At 37.6% G+C, this 21,704-nt stretch overlaps 3 protein-coding genes across 5 annotated transcripts; all 3 read left to right on the top strand.

The window, feature by feature from the left end:
• The first annotated feature begins 6,382 nt into the window (after window positions 1-6,382).
• Window positions 6,383-9,875, top strand: LOC102208835 (leucine-rich repeat neuronal protein 4). The gene is made up of 2 exons (XM_005723104.1): window positions 6,383-6,494; window positions 8,867-9,875. Exon 2 carries the CDS (start codon window positions 8,869-8,871, stop codon window positions 9,670-9,672), a length of 804 nt encoding a protein of 267 aa, XP_005723161.1. The 5' UTR covers window positions 6,383-6,494; window positions 8,867-8,868; the 3' UTR covers window positions 9,673-9,875.
• Window positions 9,876-11,591: 1,716 nt separating this feature from the next.
• Window positions 11,592-12,386, top strand: LOC102208556 (thiosulfate sulfurtransferase/rhodanese-like domain-containing protein 1). Its single transcript, XM_005723103.1, has 3 exons — window positions 11,592-11,799; window positions 11,892-12,054; window positions 12,296-12,386. The coding sequence occupies exons 1-3, from the start codon at window positions 11,643-11,645 to the stop codon at window positions 12,348-12,350; spliced, it is 375 nt and encodes a 124-aa protein (XP_005723160.1). The 5' UTR covers window positions 11,592-11,642; the 3' UTR covers window positions 12,351-12,386.
• Window positions 12,387-14,034: 1,648 nt separating this feature from the next.
• top6bl (TOP6B like initiator of meiotic double strand breaks) lies at window positions 14,035-21,295 on the top strand. 3 transcript variants are annotated; one of them, XM_005723101.1, is made up of 14 exons: window positions 14,035-14,143; window positions 14,323-14,446; window positions 15,898-15,963; window positions 16,043-16,164; window positions 16,271-16,354; window positions 16,439-16,494; window positions 16,863-16,934; window positions 17,022-17,217; window positions 17,381-17,504; window positions 19,421-19,579; window positions 19,680-19,801; window positions 20,097-20,207; window positions 20,299-20,397; window positions 20,512-21,295. In XM_005723101.1, exons 1-14 carry the CDS (start codon window positions 14,123-14,125, stop codon window positions 20,557-20,559), a joined length of 1,404 nt encoding a protein of 467 aa, XP_005723158.1. In that variant the 5' UTR covers window positions 14,035-14,122; the 3' UTR covers window positions 20,560-21,295. The 3 variants fall into 3 exon arrangements, with proteins under 3 accessions (XP_005723158.1, XP_013763487.1, XP_013763491.1); XM_013908033.1 differs by having other exon boundaries at window positions 20,284-20,397; XM_013908037.1 differs by lacking the exons at window positions 14,035-14,143; window positions 14,323-14,446 and adding an exon at window positions 14,663-14,708 and having other exon boundaries at window positions 20,284-20,397.
• Window positions 21,296-21,704: the final 409 nt, after the last annotated feature.

Below are 21,704 nucleotides of genomic sequence, written 5' to 3'. Positions count from 1 at the left end.
AGCAACTCTTCTTCGGGTATGGTCCAAAAATATTAAAAGTTTGTGAAGTGACTCGTTTCATTGCTTCCTTTATTAAATCCCTTAGCACATTACACACTGGGAGCATCTTTTATGAAATGAGAGGAGACAAAGTAGTCCCATATATCACTGAAATAAATCTTTCAATTATTCATGAACCACAATAGTTTACATTTTCAACAACAGGTTGTTATATGCATAGCTGAACTCTGATCATCAAACTTGCTGATGGATGAATTTTTTCCACAAACACATATTTATATTAGTGCTGTAAATCTAGATTATGAGTTCTATTAATTCATCAAGGTGAGTTCAAGGTTCTTTATAATTATTTTTTTTTATTGTTTAGGTCTATTGCCTTTAGGATAATGATTGGTTAGGTTTTACTTTGATTGAGCTGGGAGTGATGGATGGGGGTAATTTCACTTCACTTCTTTTACTTTAGTTATCATGGATATCTTAAACAAAGAGGAGGAAATGAGGTAGACTAGATCACATCGTCAGTTCATTTCAGCAATACTGAGTATTCTACTAAGAGCAGCACAAATTAGCAGTTCACCCAGTGAGTGTGCAAGAGGGAGGGGGTGATATAGGTCTACTAACCAAAATAATCCACAACAAGGTAAGTCAGATCAATGAGAAGAGTCTGAACGACATCAAACAATATTTCAGATAGGAAGGATATCTCTTCTGATAGAAATTACTGGGCACTGTGAGAGGGGTCATGAGGAATGAGACTGGAGAACAGGATTCATCCAGAGGAGAGCTGTGTTAGTGCAAGTTATCATCATTAATATTACAAAGAACAGTAATTATTTATCATCAGATTGGATCTTAGTGAAAGTACTGATGCTGTTTTTTTTGTTTTGCATTCAGACATTAATCATACATGTTCACATAGTACAAAACAAAAGCCGCATTTGACAGTTAAATAAAGAAACATCACTCATTGTGTGCGCACTGCTGAGAAAAAGGGAGCCCGGTTCAGTTAGTTTCTAGTTTGTTTCATGAAAGTACCAGTATTATTGGGAAACAGACATAATTGGGCTTGACTCAACTTTCAGCCATCCATCCAACGTTCCAATCACCTACTGATTCTGATAACATCTCCGCCTCTCATTTCAAATTAAAAAACACTGCTAGCAGGACAGAACCACAACAGGCTTTCACCTGGCCTATCTATCTTAAATCCAGTAGCCTTTTAATGCTAAAAGAAGGCTTTGTGCTGCAACAAACTCTAAATCTGGCCCTCTTTGTTTCTTCTTCTTTAAAATTCCGACCTTTGAAGGTAAAACCGTTGTCTTTTACATGACCTGCATATAACAAGAAGTTAACAACATGTTGTGAATTAAGATGCTCGTTTTGCATTTCATTGTAGTTTTGACACTGCAGGCATCTTGAATTACATTGTTAAGGAGACTAGTTTGGATTCTCATTGCATCACTCTTCTCTTTATCTGAGTCTTCATGACATATTGACCTTGTTGACATTTTTATCAAGGCCAAGGAAAGGCGGGTAGGATGAAGAAAACGCGAAGGACTTTTAGAATGTAACCTCAGTTTTAGGAAACAGGTGTGGCTGACAGGTCTTATCGGAAACATGCCTGTTGGAACTTGGCTAATGGCTTTTAAAAGGGGCTCTGTGCTAAAATACTTTCCCTTCTCTCCAGCACGCTCTCATCTGCTGGGGAGAAGAGTGGCTGGTTTGGGTTTTGTTTGCTTTTGGTAAACTTCCTTTCCTTCAGATACATTCATCATATACCTGCTTTCTACTGTCAGCAATTCCACGAGCTTAATTTAATAAAATACATGCTTGTTTATTTAAGCCCCCTGTCTGTCTGGTGTCTGTATTTTGTCTGAGATTTGATCCGGTTCATGACACATAAATAATTAAACAAAAAAAGTAAAAAAAAAATTATTTGACAAATTTGGCTTTAATCCACTCAACACAGTGAAAATGGTTTAAAACTAAAAATTCAAAAGACAATAAATGTCCTTAAGACCCTCCAGGGGTTAATAAAATACGCATAGGTATTGTAAGTTCATTGGGGAATCAAATTAATAACAATACTAATTTTTTTTATTTGTATAGCACCATTCAAAATTGAAAAAAGTTATTTACAGAGGGAAAAAAATTAAAAGGTTCATATAAGCCTACATGAAAGTAAAAAAAAAAAAAAAATAGAGCGTAAAATTTTACACACATTCAAGTTTTTTAAGAGAGAGGAAAAAAAAGGGAAAGGGAAAAAGAAAATAGAAATAAAGCTCTCTGTGTGATTTAAAAGGCCAATAAAACAAAACAAATCCAATTCAAATTTATAATTCACTCTATTGTGGCCAGATTTAGGAATGTGGGACCTCATCATCACATAGTACTGCTACATTACACTTCTGTTCCCAATTATCCTCTGGAGGATCACTGGGACTTCACGCTGACTGGGACTGCATTCTGGTTCCACGGCTATTTTAAGCTGAAAGTAGCGGTTCACACAACATCACAGAGTCTGGTAATAACCCTACCACGAGATTCCTTTTGAGTGAAGTGGGAGGTCAAAGGTGATTGGGATTTAGCCAATAGCAGTGCTTCCTGTTTAAACAGAAATAGCTTAAATCCTCAGAGACGTATGGAGAGGGACTGGAGAATGAGTTTGATTAAGTCGCGCCAAATCAATCAGAAACTGAATACGTGAATGGGAAACTAAAGGGATGTTATTTTGATTCAATAAACATATGTTAGAGGAGATTCCCTATTTAATGAATAATTGTTGTTTTACTCAGGAAAATAATCAATAAAATAATTCCATATCAGTAGGGATTTTTTTTAATCACTACTACACCACAAGTTTAAACCATGGAGTTGTCTATGTGGTCATGGCTGTGTGTCACATACAGCAACGTGATCAAACATGTAGGAGGGAAAGAAAGGGGAATGTGCACAGGCAGGCAACTCATTATCTCAAGTAATGTGACTCAATCTTTATGGCTTCCTTTATTCCTCAGGGACCTCTGAACCACAGTTTCTATGAAAAATTTAAAAAAAACAAAAAAAAACAGTCTGGCCTAAAACTGACCGCAGAAAGTAATTTAAAAAGAAAAAGCTTGGCCTCCTTAGTGATGATCTCCACCTTTAACAAAACTGCTGACCTTATCAGTACATAAGGGCATGTTAGAAAAACCAGTGAAGACAAAACAGTGACTATATCAGCTATCAGCTCAGTCTGTGCATAGTTTTCCTTCAGCCACCTGCGTTTGCTTGGTTTTACCTGAGAGAAAAAGCTGAATAAGGAAGTCAAGCCATTCATCCAGGAATTACTCACCTCCCAACGATCACAAGATTTACTGAACATAGTCAGTCACTGACTCTATGCTGTATACTTTTTTGCCTGTAAGTAGTTGTTCCAGAGTTAACAGTGAACATGAAAAAACAGGCAATAAATTTAATCTTTAAAAAAAAATTGGCTGATCAGCTGTAACCTGTTAAAAATAGCAGATACTTGCTTCCATTTCTGTTCTGTCGATTCCGCTTTCCATATTTGACGAAGAGAGGAGCTCCTTCTTTATCTGACGTAATCCTACCCTCACAAGTGTGACCTCACACACACAAATAGCATACAAGCTGATGGAAGGGTCTCTGTGTTGGAGTCTGTCTAGATGTATCGTTGGCTGAGTCGTCGCTTGCAGACCTTTGAAAAAATCTTTATTGTAAGCCACTGTTTCTGTATGTTTCTTTTAATCTGACACTGTGTTCATGCAGAGTGAAATTCTTTGGCTCTCTTTATTGTTAATGTCATAAAACACGATCTTGCTTATTTTAAAATAAAAAAAACAATGGAGCAAAATGCCCACGCTGAGCTGGATGAAGCAAGAAAAAACTTACTGCTGTGCTGAAAATGTGAGAATATTTCTGTAATGAGAGAAGAATCGTTATCACAGATCCTGGACTGTCCTCAAGGATTGACTGGATGTTGAAATGAATGACTTCAACTTGATGAACCACAGAAACCTGTACCAGACAGTTTCAGGGAAACTGTTGATACTTAGCCATTTCTGACGTGGCAAACGGGGGTTCAGACAGGGGAAGAAATGGTGGTTTCACGTAGCCAAAACAACGTGAAGACAGAATATACATATGGGGGACGACTTAAGGAGACCTTTCTAAATATGCTCTTTCCTACTGAATTTACAGTAGCTCTTCCTGAATTTTCTACTCAGTTATGACACATAAATGATACATGTTATATTCATGCTTGGTTGACTGACTAAACACAGGAGTGCAAGGAGAAAAGCTACGCTGCCTTGTTCAGAGACATAATCTGCATTTATTGCTAATGAGCAATAAATCAAGTCATTTTAAAACCAGGTCTTAGCACTTGGCTTTGAAGAACCGCTGAAATAGTTCTTCAGTGTCTTAAATAACCCCAGGATCAGCAGTCATGTAACCACTGAAAAGCTTTGCTAACTTTTTCCCCAAATAAGATATTAAGAACCGGAAGTTCTCCCAGTATCAAGATTGTCCCTTAAAATGTCTTTGGATAAACATTAAAATACAGCTGTGACAGCAGGGAACGTTTCACAGGTCTTCATTCGAAAATTAAAGTACTCGGAAATGGAAAGTTTTCCATTTTGACATGACTAACATGATTACAGTTAATCCCGAGGACGTGAATGCGTTCATCAAATGTTTGCTTCATCCAGTAAGCACTGAGATACTACTTAAGGGTAATACCACGCATATCAAGTGACCAAAGATGTGGAATAGATGACATTTCAGAAATAATCGATATCTGACGACTCCTGGGAACCTTCATTAGGTCTAAACTGAGAAGTCATATCTGTTTCACTTGACCTGTTTGAAAGTCTGAGCTTTTCAATTCAGCTTTTTAATCCTTCATCGCAGCCTTTGAACAAGGCTGTGCTGGGGAGAAAAGAACATTTGGATTCAATATTTCTTCTGCATGATAATAAAACCAAGATGCGCAACACTGTTTCATTTCCCACAACAGGCACAACCACTTGTGAAGCGCCTCTGCTCTTCTCTGAAAATGTGTTACAGAATTTCCTAACTGATGACTCAGCTAGACTCCTTTTTAACAAGCACATAGAGAGTCAAGGTCTTAAATGTGATAGTGAAGAATTTTTAAAGGTAATTAGGAGAAAGACTGTAGATGTTATGAAAGATGAAAGGCTACACCTCACTTTCAACCCTTTAGAGTTATGCGGGTCTAAATCTAAGTTTTTGTGCACAGCATACCTTTTCCCAGTGTGGATTCATATTATGTTATTTTGTGTATTCTTAAAGCTCCAACTTCAGCTTCTTCTTTTTGAGAGTTAAAGTTATAAGCAACCTGGCCCAGTAACTATGTTGTTCCACTTTGAATGACTGCATGTTTAGGTTCTTTTCTATTGTATTTTTAACTGGACAGATTTATAGCTTTCTTCAATCGTTTTGCCCTCATATGTAAACTCATACTCACTAAAACCTTAACAGATTTGCCTTCAAATCTTCTCATATTTAAACGAAATAATCATTCTAAGAAAATTCAAAGGCAGTTATGGCTTTTTAAACTCATTGTATACTTTTTGTTTTACACACAAAGAAGCCAATCATCATCCTCCCAAACAAAGAACTGTAATGTTGTATAAGACACTCAGCGTGACTCTACTGACTAAAAACGGCCAAAGATCTTAGGAATTGTTTCTGAAATGAAGGATTCAGAGATGTCAGTGATATGAGTTGAGTGAATCTTTAACGATAAAAGGAGGCTCCTGCGCTGGTACTTTTCCTCTATTCTGTGCCACAGTGGCATTTGGAACAAGAAAGAAAAAATGTGTACTCTGCCAGCTTTATCCCATAAAAGGGTAAAAACAAAACAAACCTCCGTCGTTCCTCTCCAATGTCTCACAATGAGGGGTTACAAGAGATGCAGGACAACTTTAATAAATACACCCAAGCATTCCTCACCCCCCTCCTGACTCTGAGAAGCACAAATAAACACGTAGTTAGGTGACCTTATGTGCTGTCCCCTTCCATAATAACACCTGCATATAACATGGAAAAACAGACAGCTACACCTACAGATTGTGAAAAACACTCCGAGCAACAAGCACAAGCCTGTCTCCCGCTGTTACTTAGCAAATTAATATGCTGAGCAGCACACAGACACATGGCGACTCTCCCCCTCTCCCTCCTAACGCACATTCAAACACAAATTCCAGACACGGATTAACAAAATAAAAGAGCACTGCTGGTCAGTTGGAAGAAAAACGAATGGGAAGAAGTGAAAAAAGAGTAAAAAGAGGAGGTGGGGGGAGGCCCAGAAGGGAGAGAATGATGTGGGGGTGTAGATGAGGAGGAGGAGAGAGTCTGAGAGAAACAGCTTAAGACTGAGAACAGTCGGGAGCACACGGTGAGAGCAGCCACAGTGGAAACAAAGAACTTCAGACTTGAGACTTGACACATCCATCAGCATTAAGCAGGTACTGTAGACCCATTTCAGTATTTTCTTTGCTCCATGTTTTATTTTTAGAGGTTTAGTCATAAGTATTATTGTTTAACAGCATGAGAAATGTTTTCTGACTGTTATGAATAATTTTGTAAACTGACCAGAATGAAAGCCAGCCGGCTTTTTCTACATTTTGGGTTCCCACAAAACTCCCCTGGCTTTCTGCTAGGTAACAATGGTAGTGCTGATGGGGTAGTTGTACTTGTCTTCCCGCACTCAGTATTTATTTATCTATCCGTGTTTACAGGACAGGACACTGCAGATGTTTGAGTGTACACAAGAGCATTTATGAGCTGTAAACCAAGGCAAACAGCATCCTGGTGCCTCGAATCCAGCCAAAGAATTTTATTTTATGTATTACCAGACTTAAAAAACGCTTTTATCTTTCTCTTCTTTTATATATTACCCTCCATAATGTTTGGGACAAGGATGCATTTTTCTCTGCTTGCCAGTGCCACTCTTTCCATCCATCCATTTATCCATCCATCCATCCAGCCAGCCAGCCATTCTCTTCCACTTATCTTATCAAAGTCGGACATTGGTCCATTAGCGTAGGGATACGTTACTTATACTTGCTTCTACAGAGTCTGTAGTTGCTATTGTTCAACAACAGGAAAAAGCTAAAGGTATTATGAGAAGAATAAAACAGTTAAAGACATCAGCTCTGTAATCACAAAGGGACGATTAACCCAACGAAGACCACTGCTGTGGACAAAAGAACCCTCACTATGGTAAAGAAACAGATCTTTGGGGGCAGGTATGTGTTTGTGTTTGTCAGCGACTTCGAAGTCTTCATGAACAGAATACAGAAGCAAGATGCAAACCACTAGATGGCCACAAAAACAGGATGGCCAGACTACAGTTTAAATCTAAAAAGTACTTAAACGAGCCTGCAGAATTCTGAAAAATAAGGCGTCATGGACAGACGAGAACAAGATTAAGCTGTATCAGAGTAAGAGCGAGATCAAAGTGTGGAGGCAAAGAAGAACTGCCCAAGATCTAAAGCTTGTTTTTTAAAAATGGTGGTGAGGATGTTATGGCTACCACAGGTGCTAGCAAGCTTATCTCCTCTGACGATATGACTGCTGAGGGCAGTTGCACAATGAATTCTGACGTGCATAGAAACCTATCTGTTATCCTGTTATCTAGACCGCAAGTCATCCTGCAACGGGATAGTAATACCAAGCATACTGCTAAGGTAACTTAAGTGTCTCAAAGCTAAAAAATAATATTAATAATTATTTTTTTATGTTCCCTCCATTACTTTTCTCCACACCTGATGGCTCTCTGAAAAGAGAGGGACTGATTATATCTGAACTCCAAAGTATTACACCGAAGAGCAGAGGAGAACTGAAAGAAAAATGTGTCTTTGTATCAAACAGCGTGGAGTTGTTTTAACAGTTAAGATGTTAACAGTTACTGTTCATCTTAACAGTACGTGTTAAGGTGCCAAAATGGAGAACAAATCTTAAAGTTTCACTATTTCACCACTGCAGAACTATTAATTGGAAATTTCAACCAAATTCAGTAACTAGCAGTGTTGGGTTAAGTTACTTTGAAAAAGTAATTCATTATAGTTACAAGTTATTTCTTCAAAAAAGTAACTGAGTTAGTAACTGAGTTGCAAGATTCTAAAAGTAATCAATTACTAGGAAAAGTAACTATTGCATTACTTAAAAAGTTTAACCCTCTGGGGTCCAGGGTATAATTAGCCTTTTTTTTTTCACCTTTAAAAACTATTTACTTTGCCTTGTTTGGTATCATTCTTTTCAGCACAACCTCACGTGTCTGAATTTGCAGGATTTTTTTTATTTTGATAAACTGTTTTAACACAATTGATCTAAAGTCAGACAAAAAAACATACAATCGAGTAGAAAAAGTTATATTTTTTACTGTAACAACCACAAACATGTTTATTGAATCATATTTCATAACTTTAAATGCAAATATAAATTGTCAGTCTTAAAATCCTATGCACAAGGTTTGCAAACACCAGTTATTTGCATTTACCTTTTACCTTGTTTTAGTTTTTTTAAAATAACCATTTCAAACTATTTACATAACAATCAGGTGTTCTGCACTAAATAAGATGCCACACAAATTATTTGTGCCACTCAAAATGCAATGCTGTTACTTGTAACGCCGTTATTCCCATCACTGGTAACTAGTTCCTTTTTTTTGCTACAGTGACTGTTGCTTCAGTGCGTTTCTTGTGTAATTTACTTCATCATAACTAAAGGAAATTACAGGTTAATGAACAAGCTGTGGTTAGGTTGCATCAATCAGTCTATTTATGGTTGTAAAGTGACCAGTGACCATATTTATTCTTGTCATTTCTTTTCACAGAGATGACCTCACTTTGCAGGAACCTGGTGGCACTTCTCTTTTTTGTCTTGCCTCCCATGCATTCCCATTTCTTCACCAATGCTGCGTCTGCTTCCCCACCCATCACCCATCCACAGATCATACGCGTGCCTGACATGGGCTCAGAAGGCCAGGATGATTATGACCTTATTGAATACGACACCACCACAGCTCCTACTAGGGTGGTGAACGTCCCAAAGATACACCAGAAAAAACAGCTCTGCGAGTACGACCCCTGCTCGGAGAACCAGGTTCCCTGTGTTACACTTTCAGAGCAAACTGGGTGCCTCTGCCCTGGGATGAGTGGAGCTAATGTGCGTCCTCACTCACCACGTATCCGAGCGCTGGTTCCAGTCAGTGAGGGGAGTGACAGAGGGAAAATACAGGTGCAGTGGTGTGCTCCATCTTCAGTGGTATCTGAGTACAGAATAGTCATCGAGGGAAGGGACAGTGAAGTCCCAAAGTTTGGGGATGCGTCACGGCGGGGTTTGGTCAGATCTTTGGAAGTGGGAACTAAAGTGTGTGTGTTGGCAGTGAACAAAGCAGGAAGCAGCGATCCTTCAGAGTTTTCATGTAAGCGGTATGAATTTCTTGAATCTTCTGACCACACACTGATGGCCTGGATCATAGGAGGAGGAGTCGCTCTCCTTTTACTGGTTGTAATAGCAGCTCTGATCTGTGGGAAGTATAAGAAGTTTCGAAAGGGAAAGAGAGACTCTACTGATGGACTTACTAAAGTACACGTGGAACACTGTGATCTGGACAAATGCAGTTCTGTAGTGGTGTAATCAGTGACTGTAGAATTTAAACATTATTTAAACTCCTTCTTTAAGGAATGTGTAAATATGAGTGAATATGACTGTAAAGTTGAGGAATAATGTTAACAAATCATTTATTATGCTCTTTTGCAGCCACCACAGTTTTATTTGCTGGCAAATTAACCTCTGTAGATCTGTGATATTTTTTTAATCTATCAAAGACAGAATGTAAAGTAAATGTTATTTTTTTAGATAGACACTGCTGAGTGCTTTTTAAAAAATAAAATCATTTAAATGGGAACTCTATATGTTAACCTCTTTTTTTTTAGTTTCCACTTAAAGGTTGGGTTCACTTCATTCTAATAATGCGATTGTGTCTGCACTATAAGAACTGAGACTGGTTTACTTTTGATCCTTTAGGCATGTCACACTCATAATTTTTACTTGCACAAAACATTTGTAAAAAATATTTAAGCCACTAACTATACACTGTAAACCAGGCTTTTGCACAGTCATTAAACACCTCCTCTAGCTTTTACTTGGGAAACAAATGAGTAAGACTTTGATTTGATTGGCTAAGCAGTGAAGTCTCGAGGGCTAAGATCCACCTTTTACCAGTAGGTGAGCCAATGAGGTGCCACCAAACAAATGCATGCAGAAGGTGCATTATTATTCCATTATATATAATTGCTAATGCCATTCATATTTTCAACTTCACCCAACAAAGAGGATGGCGAACACAGGTGAGTCTTTAAGCCCACTCTGCAACTTTGTTAACCAGGTTAACAAACTATAAAATATTTATTGCTGTCTGAATTGAAGCACGTCTAATTTAATGGGTAAGCAATTTGTAAAATAACAATTCGAAACTACAGTAGCTTAAGAAGAAGTAATAGAGTACTTTCATAAAAATCTGAATTATATATTTTTGTAAACTTAAACTTGTTTTGGGGTCCTTCTGTTGAACTGTTTCATTTTCCCACATTTATTTCTCTTACTACTAAATATTTACAAGAAGAAACCTCACTTTGTAGGATAAGAATGACTCAGCAAACAATAAATAGCTCAAACTGGAAGCTTTTAAGTCTCCCTAAGGACTTGATTGTTTTTTCTTACTCGGTTATTCGAGTAAGAAAAAACAATCAGGTTTAATAACCGCTGATAATTATCTGCATATTTTTACAGGCAGTCAGGACAGTGTACCTTTACTCCTATTTTACAGGCTCATATTCATCACACTATATGATAAGAACAAGTCAACATGCGAGTGAAATTATCTTGTAAGGAATATAGCATTAAAGGGGAGCTAAATGTCAGGTTCTTTTTCAGGCCATCTTCTACTTAAACTAAAAGCCAAATTGAGAAACTAATTATTTTAATAGCTGAACTCAACACTCTGTTTATCTTACTGTGTTTAAATAACTAGGACGATTTACATCAGCCACTTTAATAAGTACACCTTGATAGTAAGACCCCCTTTTAGCTTCAGAACTTTCTCAGTTCTTCTTGGTATCGATTCCAGTTGCTATAAATAAGTTTTAGAGAATTTGGACCATGCTGAAATGACTCTTCTATTATTTAATTTTTGGTGAGCCTTGTATGCCGTGTGACAGGTTAATTAAATTTTTGAGATGATGAACAGCTGAGCAGGTGTACCTAACAAAGTGGCTGGGTCATGTACATGTATTTGAATATTATTGCTAGATTGTTGCGGCACTAACAATGAAGCAAAGATACTCTCTGGATCACTACATTACACGTGCCAAATGACATGTAGCCACTGATATCAGTGCGGTTAGCATTAGTACATCCTTCCTTATCAGTGTGTTTGCATGTACCTTTGTACAGGTAAAGCAGGTGTCATATTTCATCTAACCTTTCACATGAACAGTAATTAGTTTCCTTTGGCAAGGATCATCAATAATGCATTTTTGTGTCAGGATGATTTGTCACTTAAACCTGTATCTAAAAGAGAAAGTGGTATAGTTTTACTTAATTTGATGAAACGTTTTTTCTGCCATGTTCAAGGTACCAAGGATATTTCCTATGAGGAATTGAAGGCTCTTGTGGGAAAGAGCCCAAATCTCATTCTGATTGATGTCCGCAGTGAAGAGGAGGTAGCAAAAGGACATATTCCAGGATGCACCAATATCCCACGTGAGATTGTTTTTCAAGTTCTGTACGTTTTCTCTAAGTTTTCATTTGCATATTCATGTTTTATACCTTCGTCTCTTCTTTGATTCCTTCAGTTGATACAGTGGAGACTGCTTTTGCAATGAATCCAGAGGAATTCAAGGCCAAGTATGGCATAAAGAAGCCACAGCTGGATGCACCAGAGCTGGTGTTTTCCTGCCAGACGGGCAGGCGATCAGGACTGGCCATCGGCAAAGTCCAACAGCTGGGATATGTGACGTAAATAATTTATTGCTTATAATACACAATACACACACATACATGGACAAGGCCCATTAAAAAAACTCCAAGTCTTCTTCATTAACACAAAGGCAATAAGTCCTTAAGACTGTAGAGAGCCATCTTTGGTTTTTGTTGTTGTTGTTGTTGTTAAAAATGTGCAGCTTTCTACTGCATGTTTATGATGTAATAATAACAGCTTTTATATTCTGACATCTTTCACCTCTGTTCTCTATTTCAGCGCATGCAATTATACTGGTGGATACAGCGAGTGGTCTAAGAAAGAAGGAAAGTGATTCACGCTAAAGGAGAGTTTCATATGTCTTCATCCAATCAGCAACTGTGAAATTTAGATGTTTTAATCTTCTGGTGATTTTTTTCACACTGTGCAATATTGAATTTTATATTTATGAATAATTACAAAGAAATTAAATTATTACATTTACTTGGAAAGAATTGTGTTGTGTTTGTTCATTTTTAAGGATGAAAAATATTGCAAGATCCCAAAAGATATGATAAATACATGCTTAATGATGTCTTTGCAAACAGAGGTGCACGTAATGAGCCTGATAAACACCACAAAATTACAGCTGTACAGTACAAAGTACCAGTGGTAGAGTGACTTTTATTGCATCATTAATAATTATTTATCATCATAAAATTAAGAGCTTCTGCTAACATTATCAGAGAAAAGCGCCTTGAAAGGTTTTTGCCGCCTTTCTGATTTTTAGTTTTATGCCTCTTTGTCACACTTAAATGTTTCAGATCTGCAAAAACATTTTAACATCAGGCAAAGATAACACTAAAACTAGAACTAAATACACAATACAGCTTTTAAAAGATTTCAATTATTATGGGAAAAAATATCCAAACCAAGAAGGCCCCGTGTGAAGAAGTCATTGTCAGCTCCTTGTTAAATCATGAATTAACTGTGGTTAGCCACAGCCACAGATGATAAACATGGTCACCCACATCGATTAGTCAGTCTAAGGCTTTAAGACTCTAGTGAACCACACTCGTGAACCCAGCCTACCAAAATGACTTGAAGAGTGCATCGATGACTCATGGAGGAGGTCACAAAAGAACCCAGAACAATATCTAAAGAACTGCAAAACATTGGGGAAAATAATCTGTTGACTGATAAGACAAATGTTTAACTTTTTGAAGGGTTTGAGTCCCATTACATCTGACCTAAAACTAACAAACGCAGGATTGCATAAAAAAGAACATAAAACAAACCCTCCAATTTGACTGGGGTAAAATAATTCTGCAAAGAAGAGTAGCCAAAAACTCCTCCCTGGTGATGTGAAAGACTCATTTCCAGTTACTTAATTTTTCTTGCTGCCAAGGACAGAACAACCGCTGAACAGATTTATACTGCACTTATCTTTTTTCACACAGGGCCAGATGGATTTGGATAGCTTTTATCATATATGAAATAATCATTTAAACAGTGTGGTGTATTACTTAGGTTATCTTTTTTTATTACTATTATTTGATTGATGATCTGAAACCGTTAAGTGTAACAAATGTAGGGGAAAAAACGGAGAAATTACAAAGGAGGTGAGTACTTGTCACTGTATATGAACAGTTTTTTATGAAAAATAAAAATAAATAAATAACTTTCTTATGATCTAATATGCCTAAATATATAGACATTTTTACGATCAAATGTAAATGTTCCAAAACATACTTTTTAAACTACTGCCTATTATATGCTTAGATATAAATTAATTAAACTAAATTAAATCCATTAAAACTAAATAGTAAGTTAAAAAACAGTTAGCAATACGATACATACCAATAAAAACCATGTTCAAAACTGGGTAAAAAATATTATTATTATTATTGTTATTATTATTTATTATTATTATTATTATTATTATTACAATGAATATGATGATGATGTCAAATATTTTAAACAACTAATAAATAATAAATAATTTTCAAATTACATACAGATGCTTTCCTGGATTGGTATGAGTCAACAGCCTAATTGGGAACAAAGTTCTGACCCCAGATTAAATTAGGTTAGGTTGCTGATTTAGCACAAAGACAACAACTGAAAATGCTGAAAGAAATGCAACAGGTAATTGTTTAAGTTATAGCTATTCCTGATTCATGGTAGAAAAGAAAATGGATAAAAAGGTTTAGAGATTAATAAAGATGAAAATTACTAGCAAATTAGCAAATTACTAGCTAACGCTAACTAGCAAGTAGCGTTAGCATGCTAAGCTAGGAGTTTGTTTTTTCAAATGGCCTCTCCAGGTGCTGCGTTTGATCATGCTAATGGGAAAGCAAAGGCAAAAGCTGGGCTTAAGGACAGGAGGAGGGCTTTTGTTGCTTTTGTGGACTGACACCGAAGTTTCTACACAAAAGCTGAACTGCACTGGTGAGTCAAAGCAGCTGAGACTGCACCAAATAAAAGAGGCATAACAGGGAGACAAATGAGGATTAAGGTAGGGTTTGATCAAATATTAAAATGACAATGTCCTTGGATAAAAGGGGTTATTTTTTTTATATTTACACACCATGTATTAGAAAAATGCAGTATTTTAATATCTACAGGTCATTTTATCAGGGACACTTAATTCAACTTCTTATTGATGCAAATGTCTGATGGCAATCAAATAGCAGCAGTTGAATTTATTTAGGTAAGTAAACATGGTCACGATGACTATGCTGAAGTTCAAGATGAGCCTCAGGATAAAGAATGAGTTGGTATGATTGTTGATGCCGGCGGGGCGGGTCTGAGTATTTCTGCTGAATTGCTGGTATTTTCTCACACAGTCATCTCTATGGTTTACTGAAAACGGTCCAAAAAAAGGAAAATATGAGGTGAGTGGCAGTTGTCTTGCCCAACCTTGAAGCAGATGGGCTACAGCCACAGTAGACCACACAGGGTGCCAGCTAAGAACAAGAAATTGAGGCTACAAATCACACAGGCTTACTAAAATTAGAAGTAGAAGATTGGAAAAGATGCCTGGTCTGATGAGTCACAGTTTATCCTGCAATACTTGGGTGTTATGGTCACAATTTAGTGTAAACAGCATGAAAGCATGAATCCATCCGGTCTTGTATCATCAGTTCAGGCTGCTGGTGGTTCATTTTTTGTGGGGGGATATTTTCTTGGCACGCTTTGGGATCCTTATTGCCTATCCGGTTGTTCAGTGATGACGCGACGAATCCTACTTCCGGGTCTAAAGTAGTCTGCGTTTAATATGGCTTTTGTGTTGTTAACATGTTTAATGTTATGTATTTTCTTCTATTTGATCTCAAAAAGCTCCTAAAACAGTCAGTGATCACTGCTGACCTCCCTAAAAAGTTGTGCAAATATGTACCCATAACTTGTTTTTCAAAATATTAATAAAAGGGGTGTGTCTCCAAACAGCCATCTCTTTCCTGACAATTCCCTTTGTGCATATTCTCTTACATATGATAAGTCAACATTGAAACACCTGCGGCCTTTAGTCAGGTGCGGCTAATGTATGTACAAAACAGGATTTCCCCTGATTTTAGCTTGTGCGGCTAATATTCAGGTGCGCTTTGTAGTCCGGGAAATACGGTAACTTAAAATAAAACTTCAATGGATTTTTATTGTATCAATTAAAGCTATAAATTATATCATAAATGTTAAGTCTCTACATAGATTAACTTATTCTTCAGGATATGGTGAATAACATTTTATCAATAGATGATTAATTGGTTACCAATAATTTATTACTGAACAATTACTGTTAGTGCCTCCATCTAAATTTACTGCAGCATAAAGATAACTAACAGGAAGCTAGTTGTCCCAGCAGCTCCTGGAACAAAGGCTAATGTTTTGTTGTATTGATCCAGTTAATTGCACAGTTGCAGCGGCTGGCCCCTGGTGTGCAGGGATTCAAATGGAAGCCCTCCAACCTGGTATGTACACACAAATATAGACATATACACATAACTGGAACCTCTGTGCATTACATCGTCTCTTTTCTTGCTACATCAGCCCTTGTCCGTTTGAAAGAGAGCATGTGTCCCTGTGTGTGGCCATGTAATGAGCCTGACCCTGAGGAGCTGAGTGCCTTCACAGATCTGTATGGTTCCCTCAGATTCCTTCTATCTTTTCAGGTAGAAAAACAACCCAGATGAATTCTAAAATGCATTTTTCTTGTTTTTCAGTCGTAACACAAGTAGTGTGAGTCACATGTTTTTTAAAATAACTTGCAATGTACAGGTAAAAGACACAAGACACTGCACTTCAGAGTGGCAAGCCCATCTAGAGGCATTCCTGCGCACATTCACTTTGGCTAATGCCGGGGTATGAACAGATCTGTTTCCCCATCTCGAGTTACATGTTAAGCTTCAAGCAAAAAAAAGTTTACATCTTTCTTATTTTTCATAGATACAAATCCACCTCAAACTCAAAATCAACCAGGAGGCCTCGCTGCGGGAATTTAGGTACGAGTGCATCGATGTATATCATAGCTTCTGTTTTTGAAAGCCTCCCTCTTGTTAGAGCATCTCACAATTAATGACTTTGCTTTTGGTTCATTAAGGATCTCACTTCATAAACAGAATTTAGCTAATTATTTTTGAGTAAGTTTAAAAAGTAACTGCAATATAAAAAAGTTGAAGCAAAAGAGTATTGCCGTAGATCATCGTAACTGCCTCGAGTGGTTTGTCTTGGAGTAAAAACATAAAAACAAGACAAAAGGCTGACTGTGCTAAACCCTCTTGAGTGGAGTCTGGATTGTAAATTAAAAAGGAATGGAAATATCCGTCTCTGTTTTATGAACTGCTGACATAGTCATCTTGCGTTCTTGCAGTGTCAAGGTCAAGAGAAGAGTTGCACTGGCGGACCAACTGTTACTGACCCTGGACGTCACCTGTTCTGCACCGTCAGTAATGCCGCTTTTAAAGGTTTGACCGGAATAAGTGCCTTCTATTGATCCGTCTGATTTTCTCTTCTCCCCTTGAATTTAAAGGCCTCCGTGCTGTGTGAAGAAAGGGTGCTGGTGTGTGAGAGGACACCCTGCTATAGGAGGCAGGTTGCCACTCAGCATCCCACCACAAACCATGGAGCAGGGCCTCTTTGGGGATCTGAGTGTTCAGGTGGTTACACTCCTGACCCCCTGTCTGCTGCCATACCCCAATGTGGCAACAGAACTTACTCACATACAAATATCCTTTTCATGTTTTATCATACATCTGTACCACACAGTCTCATTTCCTGTCATGGTAGGCAAAGGAATTGAATACAAGGGGAAATTCAGACTAGGGCCTGACTCATTTCAGGGGTATTTGGGCATCTGATTTGGATTAGTCTTCCTTGACATGTTTCCATGTGTTGGTATACAACCCCAGTAACATTCCTGTCACTGGGCCCTCTGGCTTCTTTCAAAAACTTCCTGCTGTTCTGGACTGTCAAGAGCTGGGACTATATAGAGTTTACTGCTCTTCTTTCAAAGGTAATCACTGCTGGGAACAGCATGTTCTGATGTTCAGGGTGTATTTTAATTCTTTTTGCTGAGAGGTTTTGATTTCCCAATAAAAAGAGTGTAAAACGAACCTGACGTAGGTCCAAAGTCCGGAACAGTTAATCCTGTCCTTACAGGACATTAAGACATTGAAACAATTAGAACTTGGATCTGTTACCTTTGTTGAAGAAAACTAATTTCAACCACCTGCGTGGGTTTATGAGAGAATGAGCCCAAGCCTGAGGCTGCTAATTAAGACTTTTATGGATCTCATAAGCCCAACATTTGAATGGGAAAGGCAAAACCAAACAGAACAATGGACGCAGAACATATAGCATAAACAAAAGCATTAAGCACTAAAAGAAAATGGACTCTAGAATTTACTTTCTGTCACAACACAGTGGTTGTCCCTGCACTCTAAAAACCTGCCTCATGAGAATGTGGTTCATCTGCAACTAATTTGCACTTGACATTTATTTCCAATACAAGATTTAGTGCTTCAGTCACGCTGCAAAATATTCTCATAGCAGCGATTCCAGTTGTGGATAAAGGGTTTGACCTAACTGTCTGTCTTACCCATGAATTACTGTGCTTTTCTTAAAGTAATATACTTAAAAGTTTGTTTTGTTTTTTTCAGAAGGATTTACATAATTTTTCATGCTAATAGCTTTTGGGATGAGCAGTGTTTCATTTTTGTTTCATTGATATTGTCACAGTGACAGTGCAAAAAGCATGTGGAATGTGAACTGTGTGCAACGTGCAGACTGAATGTTTGACTTGATGGCAGTGCCAGATAAAAAGACAGGACAACCAAAGTTGCTGCAAATCTATCAGGACCTGCTTTGTTGCAAAATATTCAGCAGTTGACAAGACACATCCACAAGACCGCCAGTGCCATGCAAGGAAAAGTCTGTCCCATCAGAGTTACAAAAAGCTTTTAGAGCAATCCATCAAGTTTTTCGGGTTTAAATTTGGACCAAACTGATGGACATACAGACAGCAGCATTATAGTTTCCCAAAATGTATTTTGCAAATTAGTTCTATATGGCATATTTGAACAGATAAGATCATTTGACTCGCAGAGTAATAGTCTTATAAATATTATATGGTTTCTCCTGTCAATGAGTACCTAACAAGCAGGACGCTCTTCTCTAAAAAAGACCAAACTGTCTTCTTGTGTCCAGACAGCAGTCCAGTAAAATGAGCCTAATTTAAGTCTTTATTAAGCATTTAGTCATTTAGATTTTATTTTAAGCAGTAGCAGCAGGTATTTAAAACCTTACCCTAAAGAGAGCTATCAAAAAGAAACACATTAGTCTGGAAGCTACATTTTAAAAAGACTTAACAGTCGCTGTTTTGCACACAAGGCAGACTGGAGCAGTGTGATTAAACGCACTCATGTGGTGATAACAGTCAAAAGGCGGCCCTTTTATCAGAAACTGCTCTTTCACAATAAGTGTCTCCCCCTGTGTATACAATAAATCATAACTACAAACAAAACCGACAGTCTGTATTAATCAGCAGTAGTCTATCCATTCACATTTACACAATGAAACCTGAAAACGCCCCGTAATCTATTCTGCTTCACACTGTCTCTGACTATTTCCATCTTCCATCAACATTTATCTCATTTAAGAAGTTTGATTTGGGATGAAAAGAAACACGTTTGACACGCTATTTTTTAATGCTGACATAAAAGGCTGCAATAAATAAATAAATGCCCTGCCCAACCCAGAGGTGTGTCTTTAATTGCCAGCATGCTAGATACATGTTATGCTGGTTGTAACCCATGTGTGGCTTCATGCGAACACTGTTTTCTTCTTAAAATTCTTATCTCAAGTAACTCCCACTGTATCCATCTTATTATTTTCTTTACTTTGGCATAAATGTTTCAACATCCCCTGCAGATCTTGTGTATAGCGGCGGTACTGTGTACACAGTAGAGAAAGACAGCTGGGATGATCCAGAGCAGGAATCAAGTCTTCCCACAGTGCAGCAGAGTCTCCTGCTTTTCTTCTTCTTACAGCATAGTGACCCCTTCACCTCCCAGCTCACTGATCTTATGGGTGAGGAACCGCAGCGGCATGTACAGTCACAAAACCCTACACTGTAGACAGCCTGCCTTTCAGTTTTCCAATCCAAACATGCAAATTGTTGATCATTCAGCCACCGAGATGTTGATAGAGCTCCACCTGGAGGACATTCTGAACAACAACAGGCAGGCCCTCGTAGCAGCCGTGCAGACTGAGCTGAGGAACACACTGAAATCACAAAATCACAGAAAAAAGGCATGACAAAGACATACACGCACATGCACAAACACACTAAGTGTCCTTCTTCTTTTACTTAAGAGTTTTTAGTCCTGTAATGATAACTATTACACTCCATTATCAGAAAATGAATCAGCAACAGTTTTGATCATTGACAGCTTTTCTCTCTTTTCACTAACTATGGATTGAATTGGTTATGCAATTAAGCATTACCCTATACTGGGGTAGATTGTGATGGTTGTTTTACATTCATTTCTAACAGTTATTGACACCAGAAAAAAAGTAATTGTGTATGTTTGTGTGTATCCTTAAGCAACAAGAGAAGCTGCATGCAGCTGCTGAGGTGATTCTCGGTTCGTCCATGAGTATCGTGAGCAGCAGCAGTAACATGGACTTCAGAAATGCCTGTCTGAGCCGCATGAAGGTGTGGAAAAACTGCTTGTCTCATGGTGTGATGCAGAACCTGAATACTGTATTCAGAGGCGTTGACAACATGTTAGGTTTGTGTTTGTCAGGTACATGACACACATGAGTTGGCAGCCTCGCTCCGTGAATCACTGTGGAGAGTGACATCGTGGAAATTCGTTCCCAAGGCAAAGTGCTTTTCTACTAAGGTGAGTGAGACGCTTTGTTTCCGCCAGCACCACCCAGTTCCTATAGCAGCTCCTCATTACCACTGTACCTCTTACACTGAACCACAATTTGATGCAATGTCATTGTTTTAACAGATGGAAGTACATCCTGAAAACGATGAGCCCACCACAGCAGAAATCTGAGAATCTCTGTGTTTATCTTAAGAGTTCTGTTATGGTTAAAGGCTGCGGAGGCAGCAGAAGAAGGGTTTGAATGTGTTTAAAAAATTTAAAGTGCTGCCAAAAGCAACATCTGTTTAACCCATAATTTATAAGTACAGTTGTTGTTATAGCTTGGTTGCACTGGTTTATTTTTGTAATAATATTCCAAATTGATCTCAGTTTTTTTCTTATCAATGGTTATACCCATAGAAAAATGTCTGTACCATATATCTATTTAGGATGTGAGGTGAAAGAGCCTCTCTTTTTACCTACATCACCATGGTAACCTGGAAAAAAAGCCGTAAAATCAGAGGCAGTGATACCTTTGTATTCGTCACAGATAGCCAGAAAAATGCCCATGAGATCTTTGATGAGTATCTGTTGTTGAGATATCTCCCTAAACTGACAAGACTGAACCCTGAAATAGCCCCAGTTCAGATACTCTTCCGTGAAACATTGGCATTCATCACCAAGAACTGTGCAATCAATACAATCAATTTCACTTTGATCTGGTGGCAAACAAAAGTGATTTTCACATCTTTTGGCTATGCGCCAGTACGTTTGAATATTTAACATTTGTAAAATGTAAAGTTTCAGAGCTCTAACATGCATCCATCCTATTAGAAATAAACAACAGCATTAAAATAATTAACTTGAGTTCAAATGTTTATTTTACCACTTTGTGTGCTAAATGCAAGATTAAAAATTATCTGTTGAATTAATTTCCTGTCTTATTTCTAATAGTTTTGCATTTTACTTGTATTCTTTATAGAATTTGGTCACTATATTATCATTATCTTATATTATTTCTGATAGGAGTAGGTGGCACTCATAGGGATCATTTTATGCAGAAGAAGAGTCATATGAGCAACCTCAACAAGTAATACAATTTGAAATATTATCTAAATTTAGAAAAACAACACATTAATGATCATATAATTAAGGTAAGGCTATAAATCGGTATGGATGCAATTTTGTGCATTCTTATCTGATGTATGCAGTTGTTTAGACCGCATTTGTTTCTAGAGTGCAAATGAGTCTTAATAGATATAAAAACAGACAATAGGTATTATTGCAAAAATGAGTCTGTTTTGTGTAACCTGTTATTGTGTATCGTAACAAGTTCC

The sequence above is a fragment of the Pundamilia nyererei genome, unplaced genomic scaffold, assembly GCF_000239375.1.
Source record: "Pundamilia nyererei isolate P.nyererei 1_Seehausen unplaced genomic scaffold, PunNye1.0 scaffold00008, whole genome shotgun sequence".
NCBI classification, from domain to species: domain Eukaryota; kingdom Metazoa; phylum Chordata; class Actinopteri; order Cichliformes; family Cichlidae; genus Pundamilia; species Pundamilia nyererei.
This window is presented reverse-complemented; position numbering and strand designations above follow the sequence as displayed.

Bases quoted from the DNA above. Each gene is read 5' to 3' on its own strand.
- LOC102208835 (XM_005723104.1), top strand. From the start codon at position 8,869: ATGACCTCACTTTGCAGGAACCTGGTGGCACTTCTCTTTTTTGTCTTG.
- LOC102208556 (XM_005723103.1), top strand. From the start codon at position 11,643: ATGAAACGTTTTTTCTGCCATGTTCAAGGTACCAAGGATATTTCCTAT. The intron at 11,800-11,891 runs GTGAGATTGTTT...TGATTCCTTCAG, and splicing joins AGGATGCACCAATATCCCAC to TTGATACAGTGGAGACTGCT. The intron at 12,055-12,295 runs GTAAATAATTTA...TCTCTATTTCAG, and splicing joins CAACAGCTGGGATATGTGAC to CGCATGCAATTATACTGGTG.
- top6bl (XM_013908033.1), top strand. From the start codon at position 14,123: ATGCTGAAAGAAATGCAACAG. The intron at 16,165-16,270 runs GTAGAAAAACAA...TGCAATGTACAG, and splicing joins GATTCCTTCTATCTTTTCAG to GTAAAAGACACAAGACACTG. The intron at 16,495-16,862 runs GTACGAGTGCAT...GCGTTCTTGCAG, and splicing joins GCCTCGCTGCGGGAATTTAG to TGTCAAGGTCAAGAGAAGAG.